This window comes from Hevea brasiliensis, chromosome 14 (genome assembly GCF_030052815.1).
Source record: "Hevea brasiliensis isolate MT/VB/25A 57/8 chromosome 14, ASM3005281v1, whole genome shotgun sequence".
Lineage (NCBI taxonomy): Eukaryota > Viridiplantae > Streptophyta > Magnoliopsida > Malpighiales > Euphorbiaceae > Hevea > Hevea brasiliensis.
In genome coordinates this window covers 81,876,724-81,898,336 of record NC_079506.1, presented here as the reverse complement: position 1 = coordinate 81,898,336, position 21,613 = coordinate 81,876,724, and the positions used below count along the sequence as shown (strand labels likewise).

The window sequence follows — 21,613 nt, the reverse complement described above, 5'->3', positions numbered from 1 at the left end:
TGAAATTAAGCCATGGTGTGTACGTGTGACTTAGGGTTTATGGGAACAAAGATAAACACGTGGCAAGTGGGGTTATGTATATGTGTATGTTCCAAATTCAAATGTGCAAGCTTCGTCTTATTCTCTCAACGACTGTTTCTTCTAACATTTACGAATTTTGAAGCTTCCTTTGGTTTGGGGTTACCCAACTAATCTGAGTTCTTATCCGAATTACGGTTTTTCTAACCATGGAAATATGTGGCCATTAAAATTTATTTATGCATTCATTTATATGGAAAATTACAATTTGTTGTTTATTAAACATAATTTATATTAATTTAGTATAATTTTTTATATCAATTATCATTAAAATTATAATTTTCATAATCATTAAAATTAAATTGAATTAATCAATTGAACCGATTTAACTAAAAATTAAACTAATAATCGATTTGATTTATATTTAAAATCTCAAATCAACTATAATATATATATGATGAATAAAATTAATTGACTTTTTGTCCCTGTTAACAGTTTTAATTTTAAAAAAATGTTTAAATAATTTATAAAAATTAATTTACTTATAAAATTATTAATTTTGATATAATTTAATATATTATTACTAATTTATAAAAAAACCTTAATTACATAATATATATTTAATCTTTTGAACTTCAGTTCCTGTTTAAACCTTAAATTTTTAACTTTATATATTTATCAATTTAAAAACTAGATCGAATTTGAAAACCATAATAATTTTTCATATAAATTGAGTGTATTAAATGAATAGAAAAACCATTTTAGAAAAAAATAAAATTTGAATTAGGGATTTTAGATTTTTAAAAGCTTTATCAATAAATTTATTTTAGCTCAATAGTATTAACTTTTGGGTAAAATGCCTATTTAGACTCTTAAAATTATGTTAAATTGTCACATCTATATATATATATATATAACATATAAATTTTCTCTTGTTGCTGCTACATAAAATTCTAAAACTATTATATTTATGCCACGTGACAATATTTAAAGCAGTCAAGTTTCTCTTGTGCTGCCACATAATATACTAAAATTGTTACATTTAACCAAGTAACAATATTAAATTAAATTTATTGCTAACATTTTTTCCCTTACCACATATGTCGATTTTATTAATAGCAATTTAAAAAAAAAATCCAATTGAATTAAATTTATTGATATTTATTAAATTTCATATACTATTTATAGAATATTAATTTTTCATAATTTTAATCTTTAGTTTTAATTTTATATCCGACATAATCTATATCTATATATATAAAAAGTAATAAAATATTTCTAAGAAAATGACACAACACTTTTTTTTAAAAGATTGTTACGTGTCACATTCTATAAATATTCTTTTTTATACTAATTATTATTTAATTTTTTATTTATCTTTTAATTATTGTTATTATTTATAATACTACTTTAATATTTATGATTTAAATTATTATTTTCTTTAAATTTTGATTTTTAAAAATTAAGACCTTTTATGATTAAATGTAATATTTAAAAATTATTTATATTATTTTTTTATAAATTGTTTTATGTAAAAATATTATTTACTACATATTATCCTCAATAATAATAATAATAATAATAATAATAATAATAATAATAATAATAATAATAATAAAAGGTAATTGATAGCCATTAGTTTAAAAAAAATTAATCATTAATTTATTATCTCATAATCAACTATCATATAATTATCATACAATTTAATCAATCTTAAATTATTTCATTTCTTTAATAAATATTTTTGTTATATTGTTATATTTTCTATTATTTTTATTATGAATTTTAAAAAAAAAATTTGAGAGACAAAAAGTATAGTCTATATAAAAAGTTATAAAAATAAAATATAGAGATTTGACTTATTTATAATTAATAAGTATTATTTTTTATGTTAATAATTTAATATTATTTTTATTTCACTTTTTTTAAATTAATTAATACTTATTATTATTATTATTATTATTATTATTATTATTATTATTATTATGGCTAACTTATGGCCATTTAATTGAAACGGTCAAGTAAATAAGAAATATTTTACTGTTATAAAAATTAAATTTAAATACTTTTACTACCGTTTTTTAATTAAAGAATATTTAATTATAAATTAATTTTTAATTTAAATAATTTTTATTTATTTGTTTATATATAATATGTCATATGAAACATGTGATACACATCAAACATGTAACAACCCAATTTTTCTAATAAATATATTTTTATTTTCTTTTATTGAGCTGATAATCTATTGATATTTTATTCATGGATTTAAATTAATATTTTCACAATGGTAATTTTTGTTAAATGGGTATCATTTTTTTCATGTATTATTATTATTATTATTATTATTGAAAGCTTAAATTTCAAAGAATTAAAAATTTGGACCTAAGTGAATAACTTATGAAACTTTAGGGACTAGCTATGTAATTAAAAGATTAAAAAAAATCCAAAAATAAAAACACAGTAGCCCCCCCTCCCCTCTCCTCTCCCGCGTCACTCCCTCCCCCTCACTTTGTCCCTCTCATTTTCTGACCAGCAGGCCAACACCAGCGTCGGTGAGGCACTGGTGGGACTCCCCCACCTCAGGACGACGTCAGGCAGCGGCAGCCCACACAGCAGGTGGTAGGAAGGAATAGAGAGAGAAAGAAGAGAGAGAAGGAAAAGAAGAGAGAGAGAGAGAGAGATTCAAGCCGTTTTCAGCCACAACGCCGACGATCCTAGTTGCCCTCAACTTCTTACGAACCCAGCTCCATTCTCCAACTAGCCACACCCGGAATGATGAAGTTTCCGATGAGAAGCAAAGAGAGAGAAAGAGGAGAGAGAAAGTGATGGCAATGACTTTCCGGCCATTTTCTCGGCGATCCGACCGTCAGATCTAAAATCTGAGACCACCGATGGACTCAGGACGGAGAAATATTTGAGATAGGACCAGTCTCGCTCCGATCAGACACCGTTTAAAAAAGGCGATCATCAGACGGTCCAGATCGCTTGATTAAAATTTCAAGCTTTTTCAACTCTGAAAAATTTAGAAATATTTTTATGATAATTATTAAAAATTTTTGGGTATCATGTAGGTGCGATTTGATCGATAATAGCTCACTAGTGCCCGAGACTGAGTTTTCCAACGGCCCGTCCCAGAATCTAATCAATATTACAGTCAATTCTAGCATTTTCAGACATTCTGGACGCGTTCTAAGTGTCAGATTTGGCATAGGTAAACTCAAATTTTAAATTGCTCAATTTATGCCTTATACTGGGTTTAGAATAAAATTCATAAAATATTCGTGGAGGATTAAAAAATTATGATTCCTTTTGCAATAGTCTTAGAATATTATTAAGGACTGCGAGACAAGTTTATAAAATTTTTAAAGTTAGTTTGGATAGTTTTTGAAAAATATTAATTTTGAAGTCTTATAATTGAGTTATCTGATATTGTAATTATTACTTGGTTTGGAGAGCCCAGGAAGGGCCAAATGATGATGATGAAATATAGGTTGAATTTAGAAATGTTATTTGAACCATTTTGCAAGTTGGATAGGTCCTAGGTATAAGGAAAATTCTGTCGAATTTTCAGCCTGAATTAGGCTGTCTGTTGTCTCTTTAGAGTTTTATTTTAAATTAGTACTAATAAATTTATAATATAACTATTTAGGTAATCGATGTCAGTTATTTTCTTTCACCCAATAGCCACAATAGTCCTCGGTGTACAATGAATAGATATTTGTTTTATTCACAATTTCAATATTATTATATTTCTAACATGCTCATGCATCACTTATGCTTATATTTATGTAGTTAAATATTAGGCATACCCTGTTTTGCATTTAATCATGATGATATTACTTTGGTTGTTGTGTTTTGATAATCTGGAGTTGTGTGTGTGAGTTGGTGTGTATGTAGAGTATATAGATATAGGTAGGATGGGTAGACGCGGCTGAAGCTTGACTTGCTGGGACCCGATCCTTATTATGGATAAGTCGGGGTAGGCACGGCTCGAGTTGATCTCGCTGGCAGGTCTTGGATTAAAAGAGCCAGGTAGGGGGGAATTAGCTCCCCATATATGTATACGTGAGTATGGACTTGACATGGATGCGTGAGTACTCTAGATTATCCTTGATGTGACTTACTATGATTCGTTTGACTTATATGAAAATGATGCATTTCATTTCTAATGATGCATTAGAATTAGATAGTTATAAAAATTATATATAAAATAAATATCTTACTCTATGAGTTGAACGCTCACTCCTGTTCACTCTATTTTTCAGGCTACAGGATGAGTTATTTTTCAGAGTAACCTGCTTTCTTCCTCGCAGGTTTAACATCAGTTATTTAATTGTTTTATTATTTTTTAAATTTGAAATCTATAACTCCGCATGTATTAGCAGTAGCATGGGCCTTGTTGGATACTACATTAATTTAAGTTTTGATATTAATAAATGAAATGTTTATGATATTTATATATTTTATAATTGATTGATTCAGGGTTAAGCTGAGCTCTCTTAACTTTAGATTTTTATAGTTATCGGGTTGGATTGATCCAAATAAAAAAAATAATATGATATTTTATTTACATGATGGGCCTCAAATTTTGGGCCCTAATTATGGATGTGGGATTTATAAAGCTTACTACGGGCCTCGAGGGCTTTATATCGGCCCGTGAGTTCGGGTCATGATAATTATGGTATCAGAGTTTAGGCTTTAGGTTTATGAGAAAGTATGTATCTAGAGTTGTTACATGCGGAGTATAAGATTCTATTTCGTCTTTTTCTGTAATTCCTTGCTTTTAGATTATGCGTTATTCCTTGGGTAGAATAAGAGTGCTTCAGTTTAGCACATTAGTTTTGTGAAGTACATGGTGATGTGAAATAGATTTAGCAGACGTGTTGAGGTCTGCCATGGAAAAATGTACTCCAAGAAATATTATGCTTTTGTCAGTATGGGTTTAAGTGGTGTGCTTATTTGGTGCAAGGCACGAGTACATAAATGTGAGATTTAAAAGTACAGTTGTCCTAGATAAGGGTGAAGATACCACTGCTGGCAGTCGTCAGTGGATGACTCAGTCAGAGTGAGTTTATGATATCAGTAGATTCAAGAGAGATAAGAGATTGGGAGACCTAGTGTCACACCCCGGCTTAGTGGGCCCCAGCTCAAGCCCCTCTATGGGTGGCCATCTTGCCAGCGTACCCCTCTAGAGGCCGGCGATGCAACTCAAATCGGTACTGTCCGCTTTGGTGGAGTTCAATCCCTTCGCCCTGCAGAGCTAGGATTCGAACCCATATCACCTCACGGATTTGCTTCGCCTCTTACCAATTGAACTGCTACAGCTCAATTGGTAAGAGGCGAAGCAAACCCGTGAGGTGATATGGGTTCGAATCCTAGCTCTGCAGGGCGAAGGGATTGAACTCCACCAAAGCGGACAGTACCGATTTGAGTTGCATCGCCGGCCTCTAGAGGGGTACGCTGGCAAGATGGCCACCCATAGAGGGGCTTGAGCTGGGGCCCACTAAGCCGAGGTGTGACACCTAGTCTATCGAGACGTATCATAGTAACTATACAATATTCTCGATGCCCACTCTGTAAGCTGCAGATTACAATACTGACATGAGATTATTGTATATAGCTGCATGCTTCCCCGTGGTGCTCCATTATAAGGATGTTTGCATATGACATGTGTTTGGTACAGATATGTCAAACTAGAGTTCTATATCTGCAGAGGAGTTGAGAACTACTAGTTAGGGGTTTAAAGTCAGAATATCGAAAGGTCACAGTTGAGTGATTGCATCGAAAATTTAGCCGCAAATAAATATGGTTAAAAAAAATTAAAGTTACAGTATTAAAATTATGGAATCTGTCTTTTAAAAAATAGTATGTATTTTTAATATTTATTATATTAATAGAAAATGACAATATTTTAAAATTTTAATTTTTATGAAATATATTTATTTTATTATCATAAATTTATGTTAAGTGATAATTATTTTTGTCAAAGAATTATTTCATAAAAAATATATCAAATTAATAAAAAAAATTTATACGTAGATATATTATTTAAAAAAAATAATATAACAAAATGTTATTTTTAATTAATAATAAAGTTATATATTTTCATTACTATTAAAATTAAATAATTCAATTCATTATTTGTAATTTAATATTTTTTATTATATTAATAAAAAAATTATATTTGTATATTTTTAAAATAATATTATTTTCTCATTAATGTAATATATTTCTTATAATTTATAAAAAATAAATATCAATTTACATAAATTATGAGATAAAATATAAAAATTTTATGATATTTAAATAAAATATAAAATTTTATGATATTTAAATTATTTTTTGAATAAAGTACTTTTATTACATTTTAAATGAAATAATCATGAAAATCACTATTAATACACATATAAAAAGAATTAAATAGATATTTTAATTAATTACACTATAAGCTAATTAAAATTTTATTATTATAATAGGTAAAAATTTATTTAAATTAAATTAAATAAGAGAGATATTTTAATTTAGAATTAATTTAATATTAATAATTTATTTTATTTAAAATATAATTAAAAAATAAAAAATATAAATTATCAATATATAACATGGGCATTATCCCAGTAAATTTTTAAAGTGTTTCGAAGTCTAATTAAGACTTTCAATTTTTTTAAAAAAATCAAATAAGTTCTTCAAATTTTAAAAATAAATCAAATAAACTCTTTTACTATTTTACGGACAAATAAATCTTTTAACTTAAAAAAAAATAAAAAAGACTAAATTATAATTTACTTTTAATATAAATTCAGTCAAAACCACGTATAAAATATTTTAGTGCATAAAATTTTCATCAACAATCCTTGCAACTTCCTAGTGAAAATTTACTGCATACCGAAACATATTGATAAAATTATTATTTACAGAATAGTTCAAAAACTTGTGTTCTGCTCTAAGATTCAACAAATTTCCATCAAATATGCAAAATCATTGATAAGAACCTGTATATTAGAAGATTTTCATACACAATTTTAGTTGAATTTATATTAAAAATAAATTATAATTTAATTTTTTATTTATTTTTAAAAATTAAAAAACTTATTTATCTCCTTGCTTATCCTTTAAATAGTAAAAAGACTTATTTATTTTTTTTAAAATTTAAAAAATTTATTTAATTTTTTTTAAAATAAATAAAGTTTTTTTAAAACATACACAACTCAACTAAGGTAGGAAAGTGTTGCTGTAAATGACAATTAACGTAAAAATTTCATCATACTTTATAATATAGATTTAAATGATATAAAATTTTTTAAAAAAAATATAAAAAGTTTATTTAGATTCAAAATATTTTAAATACTCATATAACTAAAGACGCAAAATAAAACTTTTGCCTCGCTTCTGATAAAGGGAACTCAGAACCAAGACCCATTTTGAGACGTTCATTTCCCAAATTACATCAGAACTACAAGCTCCAGCAAGGAAAAGACTACGGCAGAGAAACTATACTAAAGCAATTATAGATGGCAGTCGATTAGAAGACTAACGTGTCTTACCCGCCACCTATAGACAATTGAAAATCTAGATGCCTCTAGCAACTCAGGTGCTGCAGTGCAAGCGCACCTTCCACCACATGGCTCGAGAGTTTCTTGTTGCTTAATCTACAACTAGGCAAGGAAGAGGGGAAAATGTTGGTTTGCAAAGGCCTTTTGATCTTGCACACCACTCGAGAACCAGAGCTGACAGTCAAGCTTTCCTCTTAAAAACGCAATTGTAATTGAAGGGCTTAAAAAAAAAAAAAAAGAGAAAATTTCAAACCCCCAAAAAAACAAATCATCTCCTCTTGGAAAAGCAACTATATGAATGAAACTGATACAGGTCCAGTACTTCCAAGTGGGCCGAGGGACAAAGGGACCTGCATCGGAAACACACCGGCAAATATGCAAGTGGACATATCTTTGTGCAATTTAAAGCAACTGCAGTTACCACGTTTACAGCCTAGAGAATGTATCCTCGCAGATCAGATTTAGGTTAGCAAATTAGATTAAAACCTGACAACAAATTGAAACATTCTCTCCTTATCTTTTTCCTAACCAAGGAACAACCAAAGCTAATGTACAAGTGTCATTACTGAGAGCATACTCCCAGTTTATTTATCAACATCAATAATTCTACCCCGTGCCCAGCTAGCTTATCAAATGATCATGCTAAGTGTTATAATGGGTACCGATGCAAGTTGGCTTCTTCTTTCAGACTAGCACATGGTATCTCCATCAATGTATCCATCAAAGTAACTTTACATATCGAGAATTTGACGACAACACTAAATGAGGCCTACATTTATGGAGTATCAAAATGGATTCCATAATATAAGTGAAATCAAGGAAGCTCATACAAAACAATAAATCACCTCAACATATTTTGGGGGAAAAAAAGAAGGAAAGAGAAGACTTACATAAAATCACTACCCTTTTTTCCTGTCAATAAAACATTTGATAGATTAAAATTAAAAATACACACTAAACTACAAGTGCAGTGTCACAGAGGACGCCGTTCAGCTAAATATGGTCGACCCTGCCATCATCATCACTCATTCCATCCCCAGCACGCCTGCAACATAACCCAATACATAGGCTTAGGAGGCTAACCACACCAAAAACATTAACTACTAGGTTACTTAAGCGAATCATTTCCCAAACAGATAATCAGAACTCAAAGGAAGCTAGTTTTGAACAAAACAAAAAGTAAAATTCCAGAAAGCAAAGCTATGAAGCCTAGAAATAGTACGCATCTCTTTGTACACATTTGCTAGCTCACAATCAGAATCAACATAGCCACTCAAAACCATCAATAAGACACACCAGAGAGGGAAAATAGAAGATGAGGAAGACTACCTCTGTGTATGATTACAGCATTCATGCGTTGTGGAACTCGTACAAATATAAAAAAAGCAGGGATTCACACAACCCAAATGACATTCTATCTTCACTATGCCAAACAGTACGCACAGCATGACAGATTCTAGTATAACAAGGAATTCCAGATTGGGGCTGAAAATGTAAAGTACAGCAGGAAAGGATCACAAAACAAAGAAAGGAAAAAAAAGGCTGGAGAAAAAACAACTGTGGTTGATGGATTCTAAGCTTTAAAATACATCATTTTGCTGGCGCAATATAAAACATCCACAAGGTACAACTGATATTTTTCAAATATCAACATTATCAACTCTAACAGTACCAAGCCAATCCCTTAGCACCACAAATGGAATGCATGCATGAACAAGAGAAACTACTAGGAAATAATGCCTAAACTTCCACTATATAGAGCATTCTTTTCCCCTTCTACTACAAGGTTTTACAACTCCTTAACTATGGCCCATTTTCCCATTGTCCAGGTCATACTTACCAGAACACATCCAAAATTTACATTTCCAATAATGGAAGAATTTTGTTTCAGTGGGGATGAGAAAACTTACCGCCAAGATGTAGTTAGATTGCGAGCCTTCCTGTCCAACTGAAGGTTTTCCAGTGCAGCTGAAGCTCGTATCACATCTTCTGGAAGTTCATCATTGTCATATCTCCAATTATATTCATCTTTCCTGTAACTAGACATGGAGGATCCTGCTCTCCTATCTAGATGCGATCACATATGGCATCAGATAAAGGGATCAAGAATCAAGGATATAGTAGTAAAAATGATACTTAGACTAGTAACTCACCGGATGTCTGAGAAGAAGCTGGCCTAGAAAAAAAAAATGCCAAAAAACCAAAAGAAAACCATTACCAGCCCAAGAGAAGAGAAATAGCAAAGACTATACACAAAGAAAAGCAAAAGAGAAGGAGAAGAAAGGAGAAGAGGAGGGGGGGTGGGTGGAAGAGAGAGAGAAATAGAAAGTAGGAAAGCACAGCACCTTCCTAATGGAGGTAAACCACCAGCAACAGATGATGAAGAGGGTCTTCGAACATTCCTTGAATCTAAGGTAGATAAGGACTCAGCTTCTGATACTCTCCTTCCAATACCTCTTCCTTGGGATAAATTCTGTCACAACAAATTCTACAGAATGATTTAATTGTTTTTTTTTTTTTAAGAATAACTTGAAAAAAATAAACAAATGAAAAAAAATCATAAAAGAAAAGCAGCTGATAAATCTTTTAATATAACTCCAGATACCATTGTTATAAGGAAAAGCACCCACTAGAAGGAAATAAATATTGTATTTAATTAAATATAAAAATTCAAAGACAAAAAAAGTAAAGACAAACAACGAACATGCAATCCCAACCTACTTTAGTAAAAGAAGAATATCAATAAGAAGAAATGCAAGTATAAGCAGGAGGAAAAGTTTCCTATTAAGATACAACAGAAACAAAACAGTGCAAGGAAAACTCTTCTGAAAGCTCCCTACTTTAGTAAAAGAAGAATATCAATAAGAAGAAATGCAAGTATAAGCAGGAGGAAAAGTTTCCTATTAAGATACAACAGAAACAAAACAGTGCAAGGAAAACTCTTCTGAAAGCTCCAGATATAAAGCGCCCTAACGAAGCAACTATCCCAAAATAAATCAAGTTCAGAAGCAAATAATGATGCATGAAATTCTTGCATTTTGGTCCAACCAAGTACAGCAAGTAAAACTAAGGTGAACCAAATTAAATACAATAACAAATACAGATCCTCAAAAAAAATTCTTGAATTTGCTCCAACTATGTGCACCAGACTACCACAAACACACCAAATCTTAAAAGAATCATCCCACTTTCCCTCTATCAGAACCCCAGGAACAAATCAATAAATAACCCTCCAAAGTTTGTAGGCTGAGCAATGGTTTGTACAGTGAACCCAAAAGCAAATTAAAAAAAAAAAAAAGCCATCTAACCATCATTACATTCTCAAATTAAAGGCTCATTGTATGAACACGCTTGCTGATGATCCTACCTCACAGTCAACTTACAAGACAAACCTTAAGTTACCATATATTCTAAGCAAGCCCATAGCCAACAATTATATAGATGTGAAAATTGCAATTTATATGCTCCCAAACAAAATATATGTGATACCAAACAAGTCTCATCCTGAAGATGTGATAATAAGCTTAATATATTCGTATCCCTAAACCTTTGGCTCTAATTTTTATTCTCTCATTTTTCTTCTTTTCTTCACTTTATATTCTCTTCAGTAATTCATCCCAGCGTTAAAGCATCAAAACCATTCAAAGAGGTCCCTTTTACACTAAATGTCATGGATTCTTCAAATAACATTAAAAATTCACTAATCGTCAGCTCTGTAGCTAGTTTGCTTTATATTTAAATAAATTTCAATAATTTGACAACCCTATGAGTATGCATGCATATGTGAATACAGGCTTTCATCAATGATTAGCTTCTAAGTTAGGAATTCATGATTTGTGCGAGAGAAAAATGCATGTATATCTACATCTAATAAAATCATCTTCTGGAAAACTATTTCAAGATTCCTTACAATTTTCATGTGGTTTATGCTAGGACTTTGTCCCCCCTCACCGCTTTTCAGGAGGAATAGAATTGCTCCAATAGAAAACTAGAATGTATAACTCATTATTAAGATCATCACACTCAAAAAATGCTGCCTACATGCAAAAGGCAGCCCATTTCAGCTCCATCCATGTAACATGAAACAATCAGCAAAAGGGCACTCATCCATGTTATTTCAGTATATATTCACAAACATGGTCCCAATTACTCAAAGGTCCTACTAGAACATCTTTTGACAACTTAACAAAAGGTTATAAAAGCTGCTATTTCTTGCATTGATGATTACTATAAACTCACATATTGCAAAGCAAATTACTAATAATTCCTCATCACATGTAGATTGCTCAGTATTAATCATATGTCACACTGCATCATGTTACATTTATGATTGATCTGGATAACAAAATGACACACTTCTCTTTCCCCTAGAAGATTCAGACTGAAAAGTTTGACACCCAAATGAAGACTTTATAGACAAACCTCAAACTTCAAGAATCCTTCAAGAACATCCAAAAGCAAAGGACCACTATCGCCATTTCTGTTTATATCATATCCATTCTTACTACTAAATTCCTTCAACTCAGCTTTCCAAAAATCCTTTTGCTGCAATGTAAAATAAGAACAATAATTTAAAACTCACAAAGAAAAAGAATATTTAAAATGGTGTTAATAAATCTTGCAATAATACTTTGAAAAATTACTTGATTACCAAATTGCACTCTGGCAGATAAACTTTATGTGTATGATTCAGTTGTGCCCAGTCCAAATATTCACATATCAGTGCAGTTAGCAACCTCCCTGAATTTGGAAAGAAAAATCAAAACACAATATATGGGAAAATGACTATGAATTTCTTGTTAACACAAACAAATGTTTACATTAGAATATGAATTACTAATCTTTATATGATACGGTAATAGTTATATAAGGTGCCTCTATATAAATGCAAAGCAAGAAAGTTCATAACTCCTAATGGACAATTTAATGGCAGATACATATCAGAATCAGCAGAACCTAAAAGGCCACCATTTTAAATTATAAAAGCACACCCACTCATGAAGCTTGAGTCTACTGATACAGAGAAATTTAGAACAGAATTTTTTTCCACCAGGAAATTTGTTCACTTCATCTGCTTTCATCATTTAAATTACACTAAATAACTTTCTTTTTAGACTTTGCATAAGCTCTCAAAAACCTGACCTACAATTTGTCTAACAAATGCAGCAATACCATCAAGGATTACAGCTTAGGAAAACATTAAAAATTCCCAAAATAATGAAAAATGACCTAGTGACCCTAAAGCTTTCTAAACATATAATTTTACAGCAGATGGAATGAAGAAAACAGGAGCTGATCCCAAATTGTTTAGGATTAAGGCTTAATTGGTTGAGTTAAAAAATTCCCATGGTACAAAATGAAATGTTTCAGCACTCTCAAAATTTTGAATCAAAGATAATAGTGGCTAAAATTCAAGGAGCAACCTGAAGGAGAAGCATGAAGTTGTTTTGCGCGTTCATTGCAGCTCCCCAACAATGCAGGAGGTAAGCCCTCTTCCTTTTCAATTACCCTATCCTCCTCTTCAATTGCCTCAAAGACACTTGCCCTGAGTTCAGCCTGGAAGCCAAACAACCAGGTAAATGAAAAGAGAAAGATGCAAAAAAAAAAAAAGGCCGATAGTAAATACAAACTACACTGATAAGTAAGAAACAGAGAGCAACTCAAATCATCAACCAAATAGCAGTTCACATTCATAGATAACATTCTCTCTATTTCACTCAATAACCACACCTCAGAAGAAGGCAACAAAAAATTTCTTCCTAAAATGCTCTCTGAACAATAACCTCAGCACCAAATCAACATCAACTACAATTTTAAAAACAGGACCCTTTTTTTAAAAAAAAAAAAATTGTGCATTTGTTCTGCACAATCTCACACAATTTAAAATTGGAGCTTCACATGAGTCTAGACCAAGTATGATCTTAAACGGAAAAACCAAACCCTAGCGACAGCCTACAAACTAATAAATTTCACAAAAATTAACCATTCCTCCTCGTCCTAACCAAAAGAAACAAAAGCTATAAAGCCGATCGAAAATACAACAAAAATAAGATCTACAATACATCAATACCAAACTTATTAAACACGCACAATGAAAAAGATCTTCAATGTTATTTCATGGCACGAGATCCGAGTTAAAGAAGGACATCTATTGTAATCTCACTTGATATAAATGACAAAAGAAGAAATTCAAGTGGTCCCCTTCCTTAAACCAATTGGCTTAGAAGAGGTAAATTCGCCGTCCCGCATCTCGTTATTCACTTTCTAATTGGATCGTACAAGATTCTCGGCAACCAACCAGAGATTGTAGAGAAGAAAATGGAGGATTGATTAGCATTTAGAAGAAAATTTTTACCCGGATCTTAGCGAGGACGCCCTTCTTCTCCAGAGTTCGAGTGACGAGAGTCTTGAGGTCCATCATTTCTCTAGCGTAATCGTCCATTTTCGAGTTCTTTCCTTCTCTGCTCACTCTCTCTCTCTCTCCCTCTCTCTATCGTGAAGGGAGATATGAAATAGAGAAGTGTCTGAGGCACGGGTAAAGAGATGGGCCTAATGATGATTGGGGTAACATATTTTGGTAAATGTGGGTCCAGTGGAAATTTTCACCAGATCTGGGCCGTCCATTTTCAAGATCTGAGCTTTTGAATTCGGGTCCCACTTGTTAGTAAAAATGTAATTTTAAAAAAATTAATAAAAAGACCAGCTTTATACAGGCATGACGAGATCCAATTAACTCCGACAGAAAAATGCGTCTCCGCTCTGAATCCAACAGAAAATCCTCACTTAGATTCTCACCTTAATTTTGGTTAAAAATAAAAAATTCTCAACCTTAATTTTTATATTAATATAAAAATATATTTTATATTATATTTTAAATTATATAAACACAAAAATACATATTTAATTATTAAATTAAAAAAATTAAAATTAAAAAATCAATTTAGAAGAGTCAATTGACTCATTTTCTTTCTTGATTTATCGATAAAAAAAAATCAATTAATCCCTTACATTTTTAATGATTATTTGACAAATCAATAGTAATAACTACCAATTCAATGTAAAAGGATAAACCGGAAGGAATAAGAAAGATTCAAAGCCAAAAGAATGTTATGTGGCCTAAAAGCCAAAATGCAGAAACATGGTAGCCATCAATTCTAGCAACAATACGCCATTGAAACCATGCATCAGGAAGAATGCTGGTTTATATTCCAGCCTCAAAATCTTTCACCACTTTTTCTTTGGTTTTAATTTTAAATATCTTGAACATAACATATATTAAAATGATTTGTATAGAAGGAAATTATTATTTGGGCAAGTTAGCTGTTTGAGTACTAAGTAATGCCCTCCCTTTGCAGAATATAGTCCACTGCCTCTGCAACGGTATCCACCACCTGCAAAGTTGAAAGCGAAACATATTCAGATAATAATAACAATAATAATGTGATTTCCCCAACCCTCATTGATTGTTTAGAGGAAAAAGGCATATGCATGTGTACATGCTTGTCTTCTTTTGTATTGTCAAATGATATATTTGGCATGCATATTGAAAAATTCATCATTTAACTTGCCAGATCTGCAGGAAACTCTGCATGGTTACTTTCCCCTCGAAAAACGCCTGTCCTCGTCAAAATAGAAAACCAAGGATTTCCAGCCTGAAAGTAAAATAAGATAATACTCTTTTATTTACTAAAGAAAATCAGAGATTATTTACTGCCTACGATAATTAAAATGATCTGAATAGCTTATAGGCTCAATCAGTCAAAAGCCACAATTACAACAAATAGGCACGGCGAACCTGATGGGCACCTTTGACGTCAACAGAAGGATTGTCACCAATCACATAAAGGGTTTTCAAAGGAGGTGATCCAGGTCCTCCACATTCCTTGAAATTAGATTCTATATGACTACACAGCTGAAGCTGGCTTAATATAGCTTCAGCGTTCTTGAACACAAATGGATTTGGTTTCCCAAAAGATACATTCTCTAGAGCATTGTGGTGGATTCTGAAAGCAATGACAAACATAAAAGATCTTAGCGTAGAAACCACTGATAGTGTAGCAAGTAACAAGATAGCTTGCAACAGGTTAGGCTCTAAAATATTGAACTCAAACCAAACCAATAATGTCTCGGTAATGTAAGCTTTTCAGGTTAATAACTCTCACAGCACTTTCAAGTTCAACTATACTGTTCCACCCACAGCTATATGAAAAGAACTGTTTCATCATATGTAATATCAATCAGTGCTATACAACAAATATTCAATCTGTACGATCACAAAATCTACCATGCAAAATCAAAAGATAAACATTCAACCATAGTATCCCAAGCATAATCTCCATCGTCAAAGAAAATTCCAATCATAAATTAAAAATAATAATAAACAGCCAAGGGCCCAAGGTTCAGATTTGGACTGTTTTGGCTAAAAAATCAAAAGGATAAAAAGATATTTGACTGGAGAGAGGAGAAAGAATAAACTACTGCCTATGTAAACAATCTAGATCTCAAGAAGTAGAATAGAGGATAAGAAAAATGAGAGGAGAAAAAATTAAGTGAAACAGTCAGTGAAGAATGCGAGGCATTCTGCATGGAAGTGGAAATTAATCTAGATGGGAAAGTACTAGGTATAATAAACAAATGAACAGAAGTTAATGGGCTAACCTTTGCATAGAAAACATCAATTCTGATGAAAGGAAAGCATAAAAAAAAAAGTGTTGTCTAAGATTTGTATTGGGAATTCAAGTCACAAACAAAGCAGTTACTCCAGTTGCTAAATGCAAGCTAAACATATGCTACCTATTCTCTTAACTTTTCAAGTTCAAATGGTTTTTCTATGTACTTCTTGAAAATTACCTATTTCTCTTTCCAAAATAATCTCCAAATTATGAAATAAAGAAAGGACATAATACTAAGGAAGCAATCTGAAAGCACAACTTTAAACAACACTAAGCTTTTAGCACTTTCTGAGGTCATTTAGACATGAAACACCAAGTATTGGTGTATCTATGAACCACTCAGGCTGATAAAATCCTAATTAGGGCAAAAAAGAGGACATTAAATAATTTAAATTGCATGAGCACTAACCTTACCTGTTGAAGACACTCTCCAGAGCAATTCTGAAAGCACCCATTCCAAGACGCTGAGAAGGAAATGCAGCCTGTACTGAAGAATAAGATGATCAGCAATCATCAAATCTTCAATCAACTTTTAAGTAATGAAAGAAATAAATAATATAGAATCCTAACTTTCTATAAATCAACACAAGACTGCTGGAGTTGACGAGATCCAGGAGAAATTGTAACTAACTACTAAAAAGAAAATATGAGAATTTATCAAAACCAATGATGGAAATGTTTATGAAAATGGCTCGCAACCTTATATGCATGCGGGTTTCAAGCCTACTGGTGATGTGATCTTTAGGCAAAAATGTAACAGAATTTCTTGCTCATAATCACTCATTCACCTCAAGCTAACTAATATCAATGATTCCAATTCCATTCAGTTCTAGTGAAAAGATCCATTGCAAATTTTCATTTCACAAAGTCCATTTGGAATATCAGAAACAAACCAAGGCCTATATGAAAAGAACCATAACGTCCAAACTAGTAGAAGTAAATAAGCATAACTACCAACCTGATATTCAAGATCATCAGCAGCAAAATATAACGGGGGTTGATGCCCATTCTCCTGTCCAGGAAGGCCTCCAGATCTTAAAACATCACTGAGAACCTAAGGTGATTCATAAGTCAGTTAATAACTTTTAAAGGCTAAAAGTGGAGAGATAATGTATGTCCAGTAACATGCAATGCATCAAGACAAAAGGAAAAGAGCGGCCTAAGAGAGGTTTAACATGTAACAACCAATCAGAGCAAATAGTTGCTGCCCTTCAAACTGTTACTTCCCATGATAACAGTGCTGCAAACCATCACAGAAGCTGTCTTAACCCCTATTATGTATAGTACTATAGTCTACTATAATCTATAAATTATATAATATATGTAAAAGTAAAAATGTGGTCCTAATTAGATGTGAAACCATACTTAAATTATAGTTGTTCCTGAAGATTCCTAAATATGTTTTCCAACCTTGGCAATTATCAATGAGCATGAACATAGGCATAGTTGTCTTCCCAAACTATTAAGATCAAATGATGAGCATGTAGACACACTCTGAGAAAACAAGGAGTGTGCTTCCTTTAACATAGAAAATGAGCAGCACCTTTCACTTTCATGTGTCTATGGAAGCAGCTTTTAAAGTTTTAATGGTAAGATAACCACTAAGTAGGCCTACCAACTTTATCTTTTAAGTGGAACATTAATGATGATGAAAGGCGGTAAAAGCTTTAAACATTTGAGTTTGACTTGAACTCAATTTGAGCTGAATGAGCTCAAGTTTGCTTTTAGTGGCAAGCCAAATTCAAGCCTGCCTCTCTAAAACTCTACTGAATTTGAGAAGGGCTCTGGATTAACGAAGCCAAGCATGAACAGCCAGATACTTGAGTTGGCCCAATACTTTTTGTCTTTTTCACAGTTTATGTTTATGGTTAGACAGGTTACTCAACAAGTAACTGATACACAGTGACTGAAACAGTGTCTCTCAGGAAGTCATATGCATGCACTTTATTTGTATCTAATGCATGAGCCCTACAGTTTGCAAAAGAAAATAATTTAACACTATAATTTTATACTCTATCTATCCATGAATAACAACTCAACAATCAATGTAAAAATAGCAAGAAAATTACACCAGACAAAACAATTTACAGAGTTTTGAAATTGCCACATTTAAGAGGAGCTATAAAAAATTCAAAGATGAGCTGGCAGGTTCATGTTGGATGACAACATAAAAACAAAAAATACCTGAATATCCCTGCCCCAATCTACAGGATCACTGACAATAAATACTGCTTTAACTGCTTCAGAAGAAACATTGCATCTTGGTGTCATATTGAGAGAGAGACTACCCTTAGTCCTATTTGATACCTGCTCAGTTGTCCATCTCTTGTATTGAGACACAGGATCAATATTCTCAAAGAAAGAGGCATACTCTTCTAAAGAGAGAACCTTTCTGCCAACGAAAACAAATGAGGCCAAATGAAAATGTTGCAAATCTAGAAAGAATGGTCTAGAAAAACAGCTAATCATATGATCAAGAATAATGAGTGAGACCTTACTTGAAACCATACTCAGACATAACTAGAGCAGGTTCCCCTTTTCCAGTGGCAATAATGAGTTGATTCTCATATCTGGGGAAAATATTTGAAAGTCAGTTAGGTATAATAAATAATTATGACAAAAATAATTGTTATGCTACAAAAAAGAAATCTTGTTATCAAATAAATTTCCTCATGAAACCACAAAAGAATATTATTCCCACAACAAGACCTTCACAGACATATTCTATGAAGTATATCCAAGTATTCCATAAGTGCATCAAGATAGGAATAAAGTAATGAATACACCTGAAAAACTTTGGGGGAATCAATAGGACCTCTTTTCCCCCTTGGATGATTAATTATAATTTGGCTACCATTTCTTTGGTCCCAACTCCCAATATTCATATTTTTTGTTGTAATCATAAAATAAAGTGCACACGGAATGGAAAGTATAGCTATCTTTAAGAATGAAACAAATTTATTTAGCATGTGAGAATCCACCAAACTCAATCTGGTCTACATCTAAAGACAAAATGACCCTAAACAGTCCCACCTTCACCTCTTGTGCTGCTGAAGGGCACACTCTATTCTAACAACTTTCCAATGATGAGGTGTGGTTAATATATTATTATATTCATATTAACATATAATTTAAGAAATATTGAGATTAACAGGATCAAATTTAAGAATATAATGAAAATACAGTCCACAAGAAATGAAAATGTCAAAATTATGTTTAGGACGGATATACTATTTTCAAATTGAAGATGTATAAATACAAAAATAAAAAAAGCAGCAAATCAACATATATATATATGTACCTCTTCAACAGATTTTTAAAAGGTGAGTGACCCTGTAAAACCTGTGTGAGCAAAAAAAAACAGCTATGCCAGAGGTTCCATCAGTCAAATCTCAAATGGTGCCAAAGGTAAAGTTCATTGTGTACAATATCTTTCAGCAGTACCTGAGAAGGTAAAATCTTTACACTCAGAATTTCACTCAACTCAATGGCTCGTCTAGATTCTGGAATGCCACCTCCTAATCAAACAGAACTACATGGCATTAGTCATTTCATTGCTTAGTTGTGTATCCTCGCTTTCAAAATTCAAGAGTATCATGAAATATGCAATGTTCCAGGAACAAATATCATAGAAAGAACCATCTGGAAAAAGGTTGGTGCAGGAACATAGGTTTGATCCATACATAGTGCCATTCTGATATCCATAATTCATTCCACTTGTCATGATCAATATGAACAAGTATTTATATAATGGAATCAATATTTTTCCTTTGGTCATATATCCATACCATTCTCTCGAGAAACTGCAAATTGACTATTAAAGTTTAATATTCTAAGCAACTCACCATTTGTCAAGAACAAAAAGGGAACCTTCAAAGACCCTGTAAAGATGAAGTAATCATCAAACTTAGATGTAACAAACAAGGATAAGGCAAGTTGGTAGAGGTTATCTCTAATTACCACAAAGAATTGGGGGAAAAAAAAGGACCCCATAAACCAGGATGAAGTTCCTTTCCTTCCTATATCCAAATATCACCTTAATTACCCAAATTCAGTGTTGATCCTTCTATCTGCCACAACATTTTCACAGAAATAAAAAGTAGACATTCTGAAGATCAATCTATCGGATTCTTTTGTTTAGGAACTCAAACAATAACGTCTGCTGAACTTTAGTTCAGAGTAAAGATTACCATAGTCAAGTTGATTTGTCAATTTGAAACCAATAATTATTAAAGATAAACTGAAACTACAACTTAATTTATCCCTTTCAATTCCTCAAAATTCTCTCCAACCACATCCACACTAGTAGAAGTAGTGAATCTGAATCATCTATATGAGTGCGTCTTTCTATCTACAGAAAGAACATGTAAATACCAGAGTCTTCATATAATCTCCTTAAAGCTTGAGGAGAGCCACCAATGGGAACACGCCCACGAAGAATAACCCCATCAATGTCGAACGCGATTCCAAAAGAAGAACACCTGCAATCACTAAAAAAGTTCCAACTCTAACCTCCGCTTAATTGAAATATAAAATTATAATCGGTGCGAATAAGAAAAACGAATTGCAAAGAATCAAAAGAACCGTTTTTCTTGCTGCTGCTTTGATTGAAGCTGGCAGAAGGAACGAGAAGCTTGAGATTGAAACAGAAATGGCGGTCTATTCTTGATTTGGGAAACCCTAAACGCCAATCTTCTCTGAAATCTCATCTCTACCTTTTCGTGTGGTGTAGTTTTGAAGGAAAGACCTTGTCTTCAAGCACAAAAGCCCACAAGTCCTTAACCTGTAAAATACGCGGGAAAATGACAAGATGCAACCGTCAAATTTTGGACTTCATTTTTTTTTTTAATGAAAAAATGAAGGCCTTCCGTACGAGACCTAGAGAAATTATTAAGTTCACTCGGTGTACATATATTTTCTCATGACCCACTCCTATATAATAAGGATCGAGAAGGAAAGACTCATTTTTCTGTGAGAGAAGAAATATTATTTTTTAATATTCCTAATGTATTTAATAATTAACCCGACGGCCTATACAAACTATTGAACAACTCATCGGGTTTCCTATTATATTACTAAGTAGAGATTTAGTATTGTGATCGTGCTGGTATAGAGAGTTAGCACCATGCTGAGCTGAGATGGAATAAGATCATTTTGCCAAGTTAATCACCGGACTATAATGCTCGGTGGTGGACTTGATCAATGGTTAAAATGAAGAAGCAATCAATATTAATTAGGTTATAATTTATATAAATTTTAATAATATTTAATTTCAATAAAAAATTAATAATATTTTTAAATTTTATGTAAAAATATTTAATTTTAATAATTATTATTAAATATTCTCAATATTTATGAATAATACAC

General features: G+C 31.9%; 2 protein-coding genes across 5 annotated transcripts; both read right to left on the bottom strand.

Moving 5' to 3' along the window:
• Positions 1-8,348: 8,348 nt before the first annotated feature.
• Positions 8,349-14,373, bottom strand: LOC110645443 (protein TONNEAU 1a). Its single transcript, XM_021798625.2, has 8 exons — positions 13,930-14,373; positions 12,998-13,130; positions 12,226-12,314; positions 11,997-12,119; positions 9,920-10,047; positions 9,728-9,750; positions 9,485-9,641; positions 8,349-8,619 (listed from the first exon to the last, which is right to left on the bottom strand). The coding sequence occupies exons 1-8, from the start codon at positions 14,014-14,016 to the stop codon at positions 8,568-8,570; spliced, it is 792 nt and encodes a 263-aa protein (XP_021654317.1). The 5' UTR covers positions 14,017-14,373; the 3' UTR covers positions 8,349-8,567.
• Positions 14,374-14,625: 252 nt separating this feature from the next.
• LOC110645441 (uncharacterized protein YKR070W) lies at positions 14,626-21,060 on the bottom strand. 4 transcript variants are annotated; one of them, XM_058133473.1, is made up of 12 exons: positions 20,831-21,060; positions 20,621-20,727; positions 20,092-20,127; positions 19,691-19,764; positions 19,548-19,588; positions 18,745-18,816; positions 18,431-18,638; positions 17,205-17,300; positions 16,661-16,728; positions 15,381-15,577; positions 15,143-15,226; positions 14,626-14,965 (listed from the first exon to the last, which is right to left on the bottom strand). In XM_058133473.1, the coding sequence occupies exons 1-11, from the start codon at positions 20,953-20,955 to the stop codon at positions 15,168-15,170; spliced, it is 1,083 nt and encodes a 360-aa protein (XP_057989456.1). In that variant the 5' UTR covers positions 20,956-21,060; the 3' UTR covers positions 14,626-14,965; positions 15,143-15,167. The 4 variants fall into 4 exon arrangements, with proteins under 4 accessions (XP_057989456.1, XP_021654307.2, XP_021654313.2 ...); XM_021798615.2 differs by having other exon boundaries at positions 15,370-15,577; positions 20,831-21,057; XM_021798621.2 differs by lacking the exon at positions 20,092-20,127 and having other exon boundaries at positions 15,370-15,577; positions 20,831-21,057.
• Positions 21,061-21,613: the final 553 nt, after the last annotated feature.

Coding starts and splice junctions, on each gene's coding strand:
- LOC110645443 (XM_021798625.2), bottom strand. CDS start 14,016: ATGGACGATTACGCTAGAGAAATGATGGACCTCAAGACTCTCGTCACT. Junction 10,048..11,996: donor AAGGATTCTTGAAGTTTGAG/GTTTGTCTATAA, acceptor TTGTTGTGACAG/AATTTATCCCAAGGAAGAGG. Junction 9,642..9,727: donor AGCTTCTTCTCAGACATCCG/GTGAGTTACTAG, acceptor GATCGCATCTAG/ATAGGAGAGCAGGATCCTCC.
- LOC110645441 (XM_021798615.2), bottom strand. CDS start 20,955: ATGAGATTTCAGAGAAGATTGGCGTTTAGGGTTTCCCAAATCAAGAAT. Junction 19,765..20,091: donor CTTTTTGTTCTTGACAAATG/GTGAGTTGCTTA, acceptor CTGTTTGATTAG/GAGGTGGCATTCCAGAATCT. Junction 18,639..18,744: donor ATGTCTGAGTATGGTTTCAA/GTAAGGTCTCAC, acceptor TTTCGTTGGCAG/AAAGGTTCTCTCTTTAGAAG.